The sequence below is a fragment of the Diospyros lotus genome, chromosome 9, assembly GCF_014633365.1.
Source record: "Diospyros lotus cultivar Yz01 chromosome 9, ASM1463336v1, whole genome shotgun sequence".
NCBI classification, from domain to species: Eukaryota; Viridiplantae; Streptophyta; class Magnoliopsida; order Ericales; family Ebenaceae; genus Diospyros; species Diospyros lotus.
The window spans coordinates 3022842-3035452 of record NC_068346.1 but is presented as its reverse complement, the minus strand read 5'-3'; the positions used below and the strand labels follow the sequence as shown (position 1 = coordinate 3035452).

Here is a 12611-nt window from a genome sequence, read left to right as displayed (position 1 = left end):
CTTGTTATTTGTTAAACATTGTATCTATGACTAGATGTAATGCTTGACAAAATTGAATACTACATAACGATGATTTTGCCAAAATGTTGGGGATAGTCAAGGGTTCATGGCCATGTAAAGGCAAAACCACCATGCACCAATTTGGGGCAATGTTTAAAGAGTGACACCACTTGTTTAGGAGATTAATGTCATGTTTTGTTAATGATGTGGAGATGCATGTATTGAATGAGAAAGCTTGGAGATTATCCAAAAGATTTTGAAAGCCTCTAATGCTTGTGTGGAAGATCTTGTACTAGTTTGAATGGTGTTGAAAAGTCTTACGGTTTATGGAATGTTCTAGGGTTTATAGATGATAGAAAGGTCTAGATATTTTAGGGTTTTCCAATAAGATTTTATGAATGGAGAAAGTTTTAGTGTATGTGCATTGGTTTAGATAAGTCTAAAGAGTCGCTTTTTATATTATATTGTTAAGTGTTTTTAATGATATAAATTTTATTCTATCTCTGTATAAAATTACGTAATCGTATATGTCTAATCTAGAGATTAAGTCTCGAGTTTTGACTCATAGTATACATAAGATGAAGGATGAGTATTAAAGAGAATAAACTATACAAACTAAATTCTGTTTGTTATAGGGAGCTCGAGCTAAAAACAAAAAAAGGATGAGTCATGCTACATGTACATTATTTTTGTACATCTTGGACTATACAAGGTGTATCAATGACAAAAATACTATGCGCCTCTCCATGTACCTCACGCGCCTCTATGCGCTTCAGAGGGATATTTTTGTCATTGATACACCTTTTGTGTAGTCCAAGATGTACACAAAAGTGTACCAATAGCATTTTCAAGAAGGAAAAGGTAATTTGTAGAAAGATGAACGCAAACGTGTTGACTTAGAAAACTATTTTTTGACGTCTATGCCCTTACCTAACGATCACCCCGTGGATAGTGGTGGTGGTGGTGGTTGTTGCTGGGCAGCTTCGTTTCATACATTCGCATCGCTTACACATGCGTTTAGTCTCTCCTCCAAACTTCTCGATTCCCGGAAAATTTGCAGGTTCGTTTTCCTTGTTACCAATCAAGATTCTGAAGCTGTTACCCCTTTTCTCTTGTCAAATCTGCTGTTACTTTTTGCGCGCATTCTTGTTTGCCCTGTCATTGTTTGCTAAAATTTCTCAAAGATAGAGTGATACTTGATTGCGGTGGATTAATTGAATTCTTGCGTGTTCTTTGCCGAATTGAGTAAAGGAAGAAACCCATATGCTTTTTTTTTTTTTTTTTTTTCCATTCTGTTGCTTGTCTGGGTGTGTGGATTTAAGGATCTGCACAAAGTATACTGCCAGAAGTTATGAATTTTCTCTCTCTGATGCAATCTCCTCTACCAAATGAAGGGTTCGCTATTTCCTCCGCCCTTAAGTCTCATCTTTTTTTTTTTTTTTTTTTCAATTTGTGGAATTTGTATGTAAATTTTGTGAAAGTTGTGTATAACTATGACTTAAGTGTCAACGTTTGGATGAGGTTTTTACATTTTTCTGTTAGAATAGAATTGGATTCTATATCTTTTTTTCTTTTTTCTTTTTTTTTTTTTGGGGGGGGGGGGGGGGGGGGGGGGGGGGGCGGCGGGGGGGTCATATGTAAATCTTAACTTAAAGCAAGAACAGGGCAAACCTTCGATTTAGCACATGAAACTTGGTTGGGAGTTTGAAGTTTGATGTATTTAATAATAGACTACTCTATGGAAAAAAAGAAAAAAGAAAAAAAAAAGAAAAGAAAAGAAAGAATCATTTAATAAAGTGGAACACTTTCTTGGAATAAAGACTAAAACCTGCGCCATATAAATTAACTGTATCTGGAAGCTTGAGAAAATATGGTAAATCAAACATGTTTATGTGTCTTTCCTAGCAGAGCAAGAGAAATTATGAGAGCAGTAGAACTTAAAATGAAATAATGGGAATAGAGACAAATTAAAGTAGTGATTGAGGAGAACTGATTGTTCTAAATTTGTATGAAAGAAGGAGGAGCTTACAGAAGTTTTCAACATTAATAAGTAAAATGTATTTAGGCATTATAGCTGAACCTCCATCTTGGAGTATTCTCTCCGTTTATGCCTCAATGTATTTAGTTGTTTTATTTGTATTATCATTTTGTTAAATTCAAAATCATAATAATGGTATTTCTATAATACGAAATAAAACCATTTTCTCCAAGAAACATTAATGTGAGTTTCTATATGTGGAGAATCCCAGTATGAGTAGGCTGATGGATACCTTTGGAAGTGGCATGGGATTGCCTTGCCAGGGAGTGGAGAGTTTTTGAGCTCCAAGGAACTGAATAAATGACGAATCAGTGATGGATGATATTCTAAGAAGGCAGAAGAACCCTTCATGTAGGATACTTGTGCCTCAGAGGGTGAACTCGCATTGAACAGTACTACTACTACATATCTGGTGCACTTCATGGTGGAACAGGCATATACAACCATTATAGCCACTTAGCTGTTGCAAGCACTTAGAGAGAGTAATTTAATTTTGCTTTGCTTTTCTTGATATCATCTTTAATTAAGTCATCAAAGTTTATTAATGTTCCATGGGATTGTTGATTTTTCATTTAGACGAAGTCATTTGTTGTAAGCATAATCGGTAGGAGGCTATTCTTATTTTTGTTGGTTGTATGAAATGGAAGATTGCAGATACACCAGGTTCATGGCTCAAGCAGTGGGTAACAATGCTGAGAAGAAGCTTATTCGAATTGATATCAGCTCAGACACTGTATGCCCATGGTGTTTTGTGGGCAAAAGAAATTTGGACAAAGCAGTAGATTCGACAAAGGATCAATATAATTTTGAGGTCCTGCTTTCTTCTGTCATTCGAACTTTTATTTTATTTTTTACAGTTTCTATTTGTGTTCCATTTTGATTTACCATTGATCTACTTAACAGATTAGGTGGCACCCATATTTTCTTAATCCTTCTGCCCCTAAAGAAGGCATTGGCAAGCAAGAATATTATGAGGATAAATTTGGATTGCAGAAGGAACGCATCTTTTCTCGGATGACAGAGGTCTGTGCTTTCATTCCATATTAACCACAATATATATACTATATATATCTAGACATATTAATACTAGATATTGCTCTTTATCTGGTTGAATGATAAATTCTGCCTGCTATGAGATAGCAGATCTTCAGGAGTCTTGGACTGGAGTATGACACTTCTGGTCTCACGTAAGTTAGGATAGTTGTCCATCGACAAATTCTTTTAAGAGAGGAGAGATGAAAATTTCATAGATGTTTTTATACAGCATTAATAGCATTTTTGTTATGCAGGGGAAATACTATGGACAGCCACAGGCTTATATATTTTGCTGGCCAACAGGGTCTTGACAAGCAACATAGTCTTGTGGAGGAGCTGTTCCTTGGCTACTTCGTGCAGGGAAAGTATATTGGTGACAGGTTGGTGCTTTTCTTGGTAGAATAAAATGATTTTATAGAAATTATTACGAAAAAATAAACATGTCTGAGTCACATGCACATTATCTTGACAGATAAGTTCCATATATAAGAAAGTTCAGTTTTCAGCATGTTAACGTTATTGAAATGCAATGTTAATGTTGGATCAATGCACAGGATCTCAAACATGGCAAGTAGTGAGAAAACTGTTCTACCATGGAATATTATGGAGATCATTATCTCTATCTCAACGAACTATAGCATCCATTAACAGTTATAATTTTCACACAGGGAATTTCTCTTGGAATGTGCAAGAAAGGTCGGAGTAGAAGGGGCAGCTGCGTTTCTTGAGGATCTGAATAACGGGTTACAGGAGGTACGCTTCTCTTTCAGAGTCCCTCCATGTTTGGTTACTTGGATGACTGGGTAATAAATAGAAGAAATCTCTACGAAAAACAGAAGTGAATCTCAGCAGCGGTGTCTCAACATTTCAAGTTTTCCTCATAACAAACTTTTTTTTTTAATCAAAACCCCTTGCATCTACAGCAATTCCTGCCCAGTAACAAATGCTAAAACTACCCCTCTATAGCTTTCATGACTGATTTTGCTTGTTTTGAACCATTGAAGGTTAATGAGGAGGTCAAGAAGTACTCGGCCAATGTCACGGGAGTCCCACATTATGTGGTGCGTGATACAAGCATCACATTGCATAGCAAAATGTGTGTTCTTACACTTTCGGCATGGTTATGCATATTGCTGTATTGACTGAAGTACTGTTTTTGGCAGATTAATGGGAAGGTGCAGCTTAGTGGTGGCCAACCGCCAAACATCTTCTTGAGAGCTTTCCAAGCAGTTGCTAGTAGCAGTGCCTAGAAGCCATCTTCTTAAGTCCATTTCGAGTCCTGAACAGAGCAGTAAAGCTTACTGGACTACTCTGCTTCCTCTTGACAACATATAACACCTTGTTATTTAATGTATCATGTTATTGTGGGTATCTGGAAACATGAAACTTCCTATGGTGGAAGAATGATTATTCTGGTGCATATGGTTTGGCTTTGTTAATGAGTACATATAACACACAGATTTGTAGAAATGTTTGATATTCATTACCATTGGAGATTTATGGTAGTGTGTAACAATGATTGTCTGATAGCTGTTTAAAAGTTTTTCTCTTGGGCTGTGTTCATAAACAGGGAATTCTACCAAGTTTATTTGTGGTTGAATAGATGCTTTGATACCTTTAAATTGATTGCCCTCCTGCCGTTGTAACAATAGTCAGATTTCTCTTAAAATTATGAGTTTTTGTGAAAACGACCTACCCAGATAAGCATGTTATGTAATTGTTAATATCTGTCCTCTAGTGCCTGCATGGCAACAACTTTAACCCCTGTAATTTCTGTACGTGACACTAGACTGCAAACTTTCCAAAGATATGGACTTTGAGATTAAGTTACCTAATAAAACAAGAAGTACAAAGAGAAGAAATCCAATAAATGAAAATCTCAGTATCTAACATTTATATCCTGATATCTAATTTTAAAGATTCACGTCTTTATTCATATATACTTCGAGCATATATACACACACAAAAATAAGAAACAACATTTCATCTCATCCACACATCAAGCACCATTCTCTCTCTCTCTCTCTCCTGTTTGTATTCAACTTCATTCCATGTTTCTTTTTCAAGTGAAAATGCAAGAAAATGAAAATGATATAGTTTAAGGGTATGTGAAGTGAATGAAGGGAAGTTGAACAATGCTTCACATTCAGCTTATATGTCAAACACTGGTATTCACAAGGACTATACAATTTCTGCTTCCAATTCTCTAGTCACTGGTTTCTTCTTCTGCTGTTGCAAGCTTTTGACAATTTGTTCCAACAATTCCTCACTCATGTCGTTTCATCAAATGCCATTACCTAGAAAAGCCAACAAAATGGAATCATTTGTCAAAGAAGAAAATATTTCCTGAATTTTTCCCTGTTTTCAACTACCAGGGAGCAGCAACTCCTTAGAATATGATTTAGAGATTACTTGAACAAACTTCTTAATACATTAAGAGGACAATATTTTCAATGCTAAAGCAATGGGCTCAAGAAATGGGGCATGACAGCCCATAGAATCAGTGGTACTAAAGTAAATATTGGTTTTCCATCATCTTGATTCCCCACTAATCCAGCCACTAAACACCTTTGAACAGGTGGCATATGCTTTATTATTCTACCAAGGCTATATGCAAAACCACATACAACAGATGTTCGAGATCCTGGGTAAAACCTTCCAACTTGTCCAGCCTAAACTATCTTTTCTTCTAAAACAAAAGCTCTGAATCAATTGGCAAATTTGGTGGTGAGGAGATAGAAATTAAAAAGTAGGGTCCATGTAAACTAGATGATTGAGACCAAGAGTTGCAAGTTACTATTTTATAGATTTAGGGATTTTTGTAGCATTAGGAATATTTTATTGACTTTGTTTCCTATTTTATCTTTGTCAGACCCCACCTAGTTGAATTAAGGCTTGTGCCTGTTGTTGTTCCTATTTTATCTTTGTTCTCATATTTGATAGGATTAGGTATACAAACACCTTCCAATTGCAAGGAATAAGCAGCACGGGCATTAGTTATTGACAAATTTCTACCATTGCATCCACTCAGCTCAAAGGTCCCTCTATTGGTCTTCCCCTCACTCGCATCATGCATGGGTCTACTATATTCTAAATTGATATGAAGGAAAAATGACTGCATGACTGCTGAGCCCCAAAAATATCAACCACGTACAGAGATGAATATAATCAAAAGACTAAATTCGGGCTTAAGGCTTCAACATGCAACATGGATCTCCAACACATGGGCAAAGGATCATGACCTGTGATAGTGAAGAAAGGGACTTGGACATTGAGATACAAAAAATGGATAAGTGAGTAAATAAAATATTACTTGGCGGCTAATTGAAAGCTCATATAAGGAGGACAGTGATATAGTGTGATTTTCTGTTCTATGTTTGTCGGGAAAAAACTAACTGCACAATGGAGTATCTAAAACAGTCAGATGCAAAAATGAAGAAAATATCAATAACACAAAAGCAAGGATGTCTTTTGGCTACAAAAGAAGGATTTTGACTAGAACTCTTTGCTTTTCTCTTAAAATATATGACAATCCGTCAAAATAATTTGTGAGAGTAACCAACTATGATCTTTGAAATAAATAAACTGCTACAACCTAAAAGACAAAATATTACTTTGCCAAAAAGTGGGAGACTATTACCTTGCCACAAACAGGACAGCTTTCACTTCTCTCCATCCACTCGTATATGCAACCCAGGTGGAAATGGTGAAAACATTTGGTAATTATCTTGGGGTTTTCCGGAGTATATTCTGCACAGAGAATGTTATTGAAATTGTTAAGAGTTAACCTATTATAATTGTATTATTCTGATCTACAGTACTACGTGAATACATAACACCACAAAACAGTCACCAGCTGAATTGCCACAATATTCACCAAGGGATCCATTTGGCACCAGATTTTTACCTGTTTTTTTCACTTAAAAAAAAGTTAAAGATATTTGGTCGATAGCACCTCCTTTTTTGTATGTTTAAAAAAACAAGCTTTTCAGATTTAGTAAGTAAGAAGGCTTGAAAAGCAAAAAAAAGTATAAAAGTGATACTTTTCTAGCTTTTTTTACAACAATAAAATCAATAAAATACATTTTAATATCTGTAACTTTTTTTCATATGATTGATAGAATTTTCCAAATCATGATACTACAAAAAATTACTGACAAGAGGCTACCTCTTTTGAAAAGTTACCTAACACCTTGCCGTAGCTTTTTCTAAGCCAACCTTTTTTTTTTTTTTCTATTCCTTATTTCAACTTTTTTTTTTCCGGTGCCACATGGAGCTCAAATCAAAACAAGTCAACACAAATCTTTCATCAATTAGAAAATTATTTTCACAACTTAGCTGGAAAGCAAGAGTGGGCAACGATATAGAGCATGTTAAAGCATTAACAATTCTTTGTGTGTGCAAGAGTGTCATAAGAAACTAAAGCATTAATTCCTACACCAAAGAGCATCTAAAGGTTCCAAAACAACAGTGAAATACAGACTAGATCCTTGTACATAAGTAGTATTCAGAAGGAAGAAAACATGTTAAGTCCTAAACCCTAAAAATCTAATACAGGCATGACCCAGCAAATTCAGTAGTAGTAACTACAGATATTCCTTTATCTGTGTCTCATGCCAGTGCACACAACTGCCAGTAAAAATCCAAAATAATAAGAAAGCTGGCCAGAGGGGTATTACATACCGCAGCCAATAATAAGTTAACTCAGCTACAAAGCCCACAACATATCTAAGAAGTGTACATAAATTTATATTACCTTCAAGACACGTTGGGCAGAAATCTTCCTCTTCGGAAGAAGAGTAAATATGTGCAAATCCAGTTGTTTCTGTAGTTGAGAACTTTAATGAAGACCTAGCATGGTTTTCTTTTGATCCTTCTTCACATGTAGACTCATTACATTTGTCCCTGGCACTTAAAGAGTCAGAATCTGCACCAGTATAACTTCTTAGTGGTTCAGTTTCCTCCTGTGAATGGCTTGAACCTTTCTCCCTTCTTGAGACCCCTCCATCCTGTTGCAAGCGGAAATAACGGGGATCGGCATCATAAGGCAAGGGCCTTGGAGGAGAACGATATATATCAGAAAGAGCATTGTCAAGTGATGATGTAGAAGTCAAAGCAGTACTCCCCTGGATGGTTGAAGGTAATGTGTATCCTTCCCCTCTGTGAAATAATAATGCATACTGACCAAGAAAAGGCAAGTGGAAGTAAAATTAGAATTTCATTCTAGGGAATACAAAAGTAATCTTTCATCAACAAGTTTATAGTCCCTCTTAAATGCGCACTCCAACTCTGTTTGCTCAATTTGAATAAACATATATTTGCCCCATAATTACTTTCACAGAGAGAGAGAGAGAGTGCCAACCTAATTACTCTCCATTTTAAAGTTCTTCATATACAACCTACGAGCAACACATTCTGGTCAATATTCCTAGTCTCAGTTATTATGGTTATAGAACTAAACAATTCCTTGTTACTAGGTTAAGCCAACCATCACATCCTGGGGAACAGGAGAATTCAGTGTTCATGCATGGGAAGCTCAGATTATGAAATGAAGGTGCTCATAAGTGAGCAACTCAGATGAATGCTCCCCAGAGATAGCTTGTCAAATATCTATTGAGGTTGAGGCAACAAAATTAAACTGAACAGAAAAAGAAGACATATTCCACATGCAAACACAATTTTCGGTGTGCAGTCCAGCCCAGCCCTGGCCCAGGGCCCTTTTTTGCCCCAAGGGGGATAGGATCAATTTTTCTTTTAGTTATTATTCATCAATAACAAATGAGAAATGCATCCAACTTAATGGTATTGGTACCCTGAGAAACAATGCCAAAATTCCCATTTTTAAAAAAATTCTTTAAATCCATTTTCTCAAGTATAAAATGTGAAAGTTAAAAATACTACTGCTGCTGAAATCTCCTATCGCATTTATGATCATTCCTTCTCTCTTTTTCCTCACCAAGACCAGAAACAGTCACGGAACACCTCCTTCAAACACTTCAATGGACTGAAAAAGCACTATTATGTATGATCCTTTATTCTGATATCAAAAAAAGTTCACTCCCCAACACCCATTTAAATCTGAAGCATTTTGCTTTGGTAGCATTACCTAAGCAACCATGATGTTTTTACTGTCTCTTTCACACACACACACACACACACACAGAGGATAAACAGTTCCAAAGTGAAACCGGTATTAAAAGGCATTCAAGTAGGAGTAGAATAGGACGTGTACTTGTAGCATATAATTTGATTACAGCAATTTTTAAATAAAAAGAAAAGTGAAATATGAGAAAGTAAGCAACAAATGAGCTCTCAAACATACCACGTGTAACAAGTTCTGAAGAAAGCAACGAAAACATAAACAGTTTCTGTACACTGAACTGTTTGGATTAAAATAACCTTCCCAATCATCGCGCAAGCAACAGCAAACAGTACCCATATTACCAGCTTCAACCTATCTTCATCACACAAAACCATCCACGGGAGTACATAGAGCTCCAGGCTTATTGCAAACACCGAATTCTGTTATTCATTAGCATAAAGTAACTCTTCTGCAAGTATACACAAGACCAAAATGCTTTACAAATTCAAGAATGCTTATGGAATGCCTCAGTTTTCCTCGACCTGAGAAAAATGAGGAACGTTTATATTCAGCATCCAACAGGCATCAGATAAAGCCAAAACCAAAAGTACTACCATCAAAGCAAGCTATAAAAATTTTCAACAAAAATCGTGTACCAGACCCCAATCAGTCAACAAACATATACAATCCATCATCACTACAGTAACCAAAGCTCATCCCTCCACAGAGAATTCAAAGCTCACAATATTAGAGTAAAACCAGGATCTTTTTGGGTAATCAAGTAATTGCTGCGATGCATCGAAACGCCATCTACATTAGAATAATATCTCCCCAGAAAATTCTTAGTTTTCTCAATATGATAGGAGACCTTTCTAGGGTCCTCCTCAGCATCGACGAAGGGGGATACCTTCCTTCAACGCCAAGGAACTATGCACCCCCGACGAGAAAATTCCGTGAATAAATCCCCAGAATTCTTTACACAATCGTCCAACGACGAATTCAGCAAACCCATTCCAGATTACCCACAAGTTGGAATCACAACTAGAACTATTGCAGAGGATGGATCCAGCGAGAAACATCAATAAATCGGCCAAATAACAGAAACCCATTTTAGATTACTAGTTTTGATTACGATCGGATGCTGCGGGATACTCTAATAACAAAGAAAGAATCAAAAAACATACGCGTGAAATTGTGAAAACTTGAGGCAACGAGAGTACCTTAATAAAAATGGAGCTATAGAAAGATAGAGATATGATTCGATTCGGCAAGAAATCCGAAAATCCGGCGACGATAGAGATTCTGCAAATGAAATGGGACGGATGATTGGAATTTTCAACAGGAAAAGCGGTGTTAGCGCGTGCCTGCCGACGCCGGTGGTGGGTGAAATAGAATACTATAATGATTCCAATCACCAACCTTTATTGAAACTTGTCAAACATTTAAGACTACGATGTTCGACAAAATGCTGGTTCCATTTCGTAAGATTAACGTGGGTTTAGGATAATTATCCTTAATCTTATCTTTATTAAGGCAGTGATTTAGAGTCCATTTGATTTCAACCCATCCAATCATCATTCTTATAATTAGTTTTTCCAAACTGAGAATTGCCTGCGATGAAGCAAAGTTGCTCCAAAAGAGTTTTAAGAAAATGATAATAGTTCGAATATAGTTTATATAATTTTGGCTTTCATTAATATCATGCATTAATATCAATATTGATTTTATAGAGAAGACGTAACAAAAGAAAGAAAAATGAAGAGACCGAAGAGAAAGAGATTGCCAGAGATAAAAAGAGAGTTAAAAAACATCGATGAATGAGAAACTTATCAAATAAATAATATTCTTCGTAGCAAAGGTAACATTTATTTGTTTTCCGAACTTTTATACACAATGAACATTTCTTAAGTGCTTATCAACAAATCAGAGAATAACACTTGTTAGCAATTCATTGATTGAAAAATATTCCCCTGAACAATACTTTTATTTTCCAATTGAAAAATAATGCTATTTGAGACAATATTAAAAATAATTACCAATTAATTGGAATTCCATATTTTTAAAACAATTATCAACTAATTCAAAAAAATGATTATTTTTCACCTTTCCATATAATAATGATGTTTAAAGTTAAATAGATAATCAAACAATTTTAAAAATATTTTGAAAATAGTTAAATGTCAATATTTCATAGAAAATGATATCATATGTATATATTTCTTCTAATGTTTCCACTTTAAGATAAAACTAGGCGGTATTTTGCGTGATGTGCGGATTTTCTTATAAATAAAAAATAGTGATATTTGGGTTATATTTTTTTATAAATATTGTTAGTATTAATTTTTAATTTTTTTGGAATAAAATTTTGCTTGGAATATATTTTAGATTTTGTTAGCTTTGTAGATTAGTGTGAAATATTTTTTGTTGTTTTATTCTTGTTGTTTGATTTTTTTTTTGTATAATATATATTTAGTTTGATTATTTGTTTTTTCTTTTAAAAAAATTTGAATTGGATTTGTGAAAATAAATAATATACTTTCAATTGAAAAAAAAATTAATAGACATAAATAAACCTAGTACAGTTATAGTTATATATATATATATATATATTACAATTAGTTTTTAGTCTAATATCATTGTTATTATTAGATTAGATAGATTCAATGTATGCACCTAACTACATTTTAATAATATATATATGGAAAATTCTATTCGCAACCACATTATTACTCCTCACAATCATATTTTAATGTACCTAAAATACTTTCTTTTAAAAACTCATTTTTACTCTCACAGCCACTTTCTCCCTCAACTAGTCATACGCAACCACCCACCTATTCATATTCATAACGAAGACAATGCAACAAAAAACACACATCAAATTTGATATTAAAATTAAAAAATAGATGAAAATATAATAGTAGAACACATATATACACAAACACACATATATATATTGAAAATCATGTGTGCACCCAATACACACACAGATATAGAAACACACACACATACACATATATATATATACAGAGGAAGCGACGACCATGGGGCAGCCATGGCCTTCGGAGATGCGCCTCGAACCCCAGCATTCGGGGCACACTGAAGGCCCCGAACCCTAGAGTTCGGGGGGATTTGGCTCCCCCGAACGCTGGGGTTCGGGGCGCACCTCCGGCGACCATGGCTGCCCCCATGGCCGCCGCTTACTCTATATATGTGTGTGTGTATTAACTATAAAATTATCAATTACTTATAAATCATATGCAATCACCTCTTCACTCAATAAGATCTCATTAAGATATCTAATTAAAAGTTTAGAATAACTTATTAAATAAATATTAGACCATCAAAAGAGAAAGAAGAAGTAGGAAAATTAAAATGCAAATATACAAGTTCAAAAAAATGTCATTATTCATTTGAATTATTTGTCACTGCAAAGTGATAAATTTGTCTCTCTAA

The 12611-nt window shown here is 35.0% G+C and overlaps 2 protein-coding genes across 7 annotated transcripts; one reads left to right on the top strand and one right to left on the bottom strand.

Moving 5' to 3' along the window:
• The first annotated feature begins 904 nt into the window (after positions 1 to 904).
• Positions 905 to 4642, top strand: LOC127810059 (uncharacterized). Of its 4 annotated transcripts, XM_052349283.1 has the most exons (9): positions 946 to 1060; positions 2250 to 2520; positions 2686 to 2849; positions 2942 to 3061; positions 3182 to 3225; positions 3328 to 3453; positions 3742 to 3826; positions 4078 to 4134; positions 4237 to 4642. In XM_052349283.1, the coding sequence occupies exons 3-9, from the start codon at positions 2706 to 2708 to the stop codon at positions 4321 to 4323; spliced, it is 663 nt and encodes a 220-aa protein (XP_052205243.1). In that variant the 5' UTR covers positions 946 to 1060; positions 2250 to 2520; positions 2686 to 2705; the 3' UTR covers positions 4324 to 4642. The 4 variants fall into 4 exon arrangements, with proteins under 4 accessions (XP_052205242.1, XP_052205241.1, XP_052205240.1 ...); XM_052349282.1 differs by lacking the exon at positions 2250 to 2520 and having other exon boundaries at positions 905 to 1060; XM_052349281.1 differs by lacking the exon at positions 2250 to 2520 and having other exon boundaries at positions 917 to 1060; positions 2693 to 2849; positions 4078 to 4169.
• A 339-nt stretch (positions 4643 to 4981) lies between these two features.
• On the bottom strand, positions 4982 to 10663 carry LOC127810060 (E3 ubiquitin-protein ligase At3g02290-like). Of its 3 annotated transcripts, none has more exons than XM_052349286.1 (5): positions 10376 to 10663; positions 9396 to 9595; positions 7830 to 8253; positions 6714 to 6823; positions 4982 to 5370 (listed from the first exon to the last, which is right to left on the bottom strand). In XM_052349286.1, the coding sequence occupies exons 2-5, from the start codon at positions 9510 to 9512 to the stop codon at positions 5344 to 5346; spliced, it is 678 nt and encodes a 225-aa protein (XP_052205246.1). In that variant the 5' UTR covers positions 9513 to 9595; positions 10376 to 10663; the 3' UTR covers positions 4982 to 5343. The 3 variants fall into 3 exon arrangements, with proteins under 3 accessions (XP_052205246.1, XP_052205244.1, XP_052205245.1); XM_052349284.1 differs by having other exon boundaries at positions 9396 to 9697; positions 10376 to 10662; XM_052349285.1 differs by having other exon boundaries at positions 9396 to 9624; positions 10376 to 10662.
• Between the last annotated feature and the right edge of the window lie 1948 nt (positions 10664 to 12611).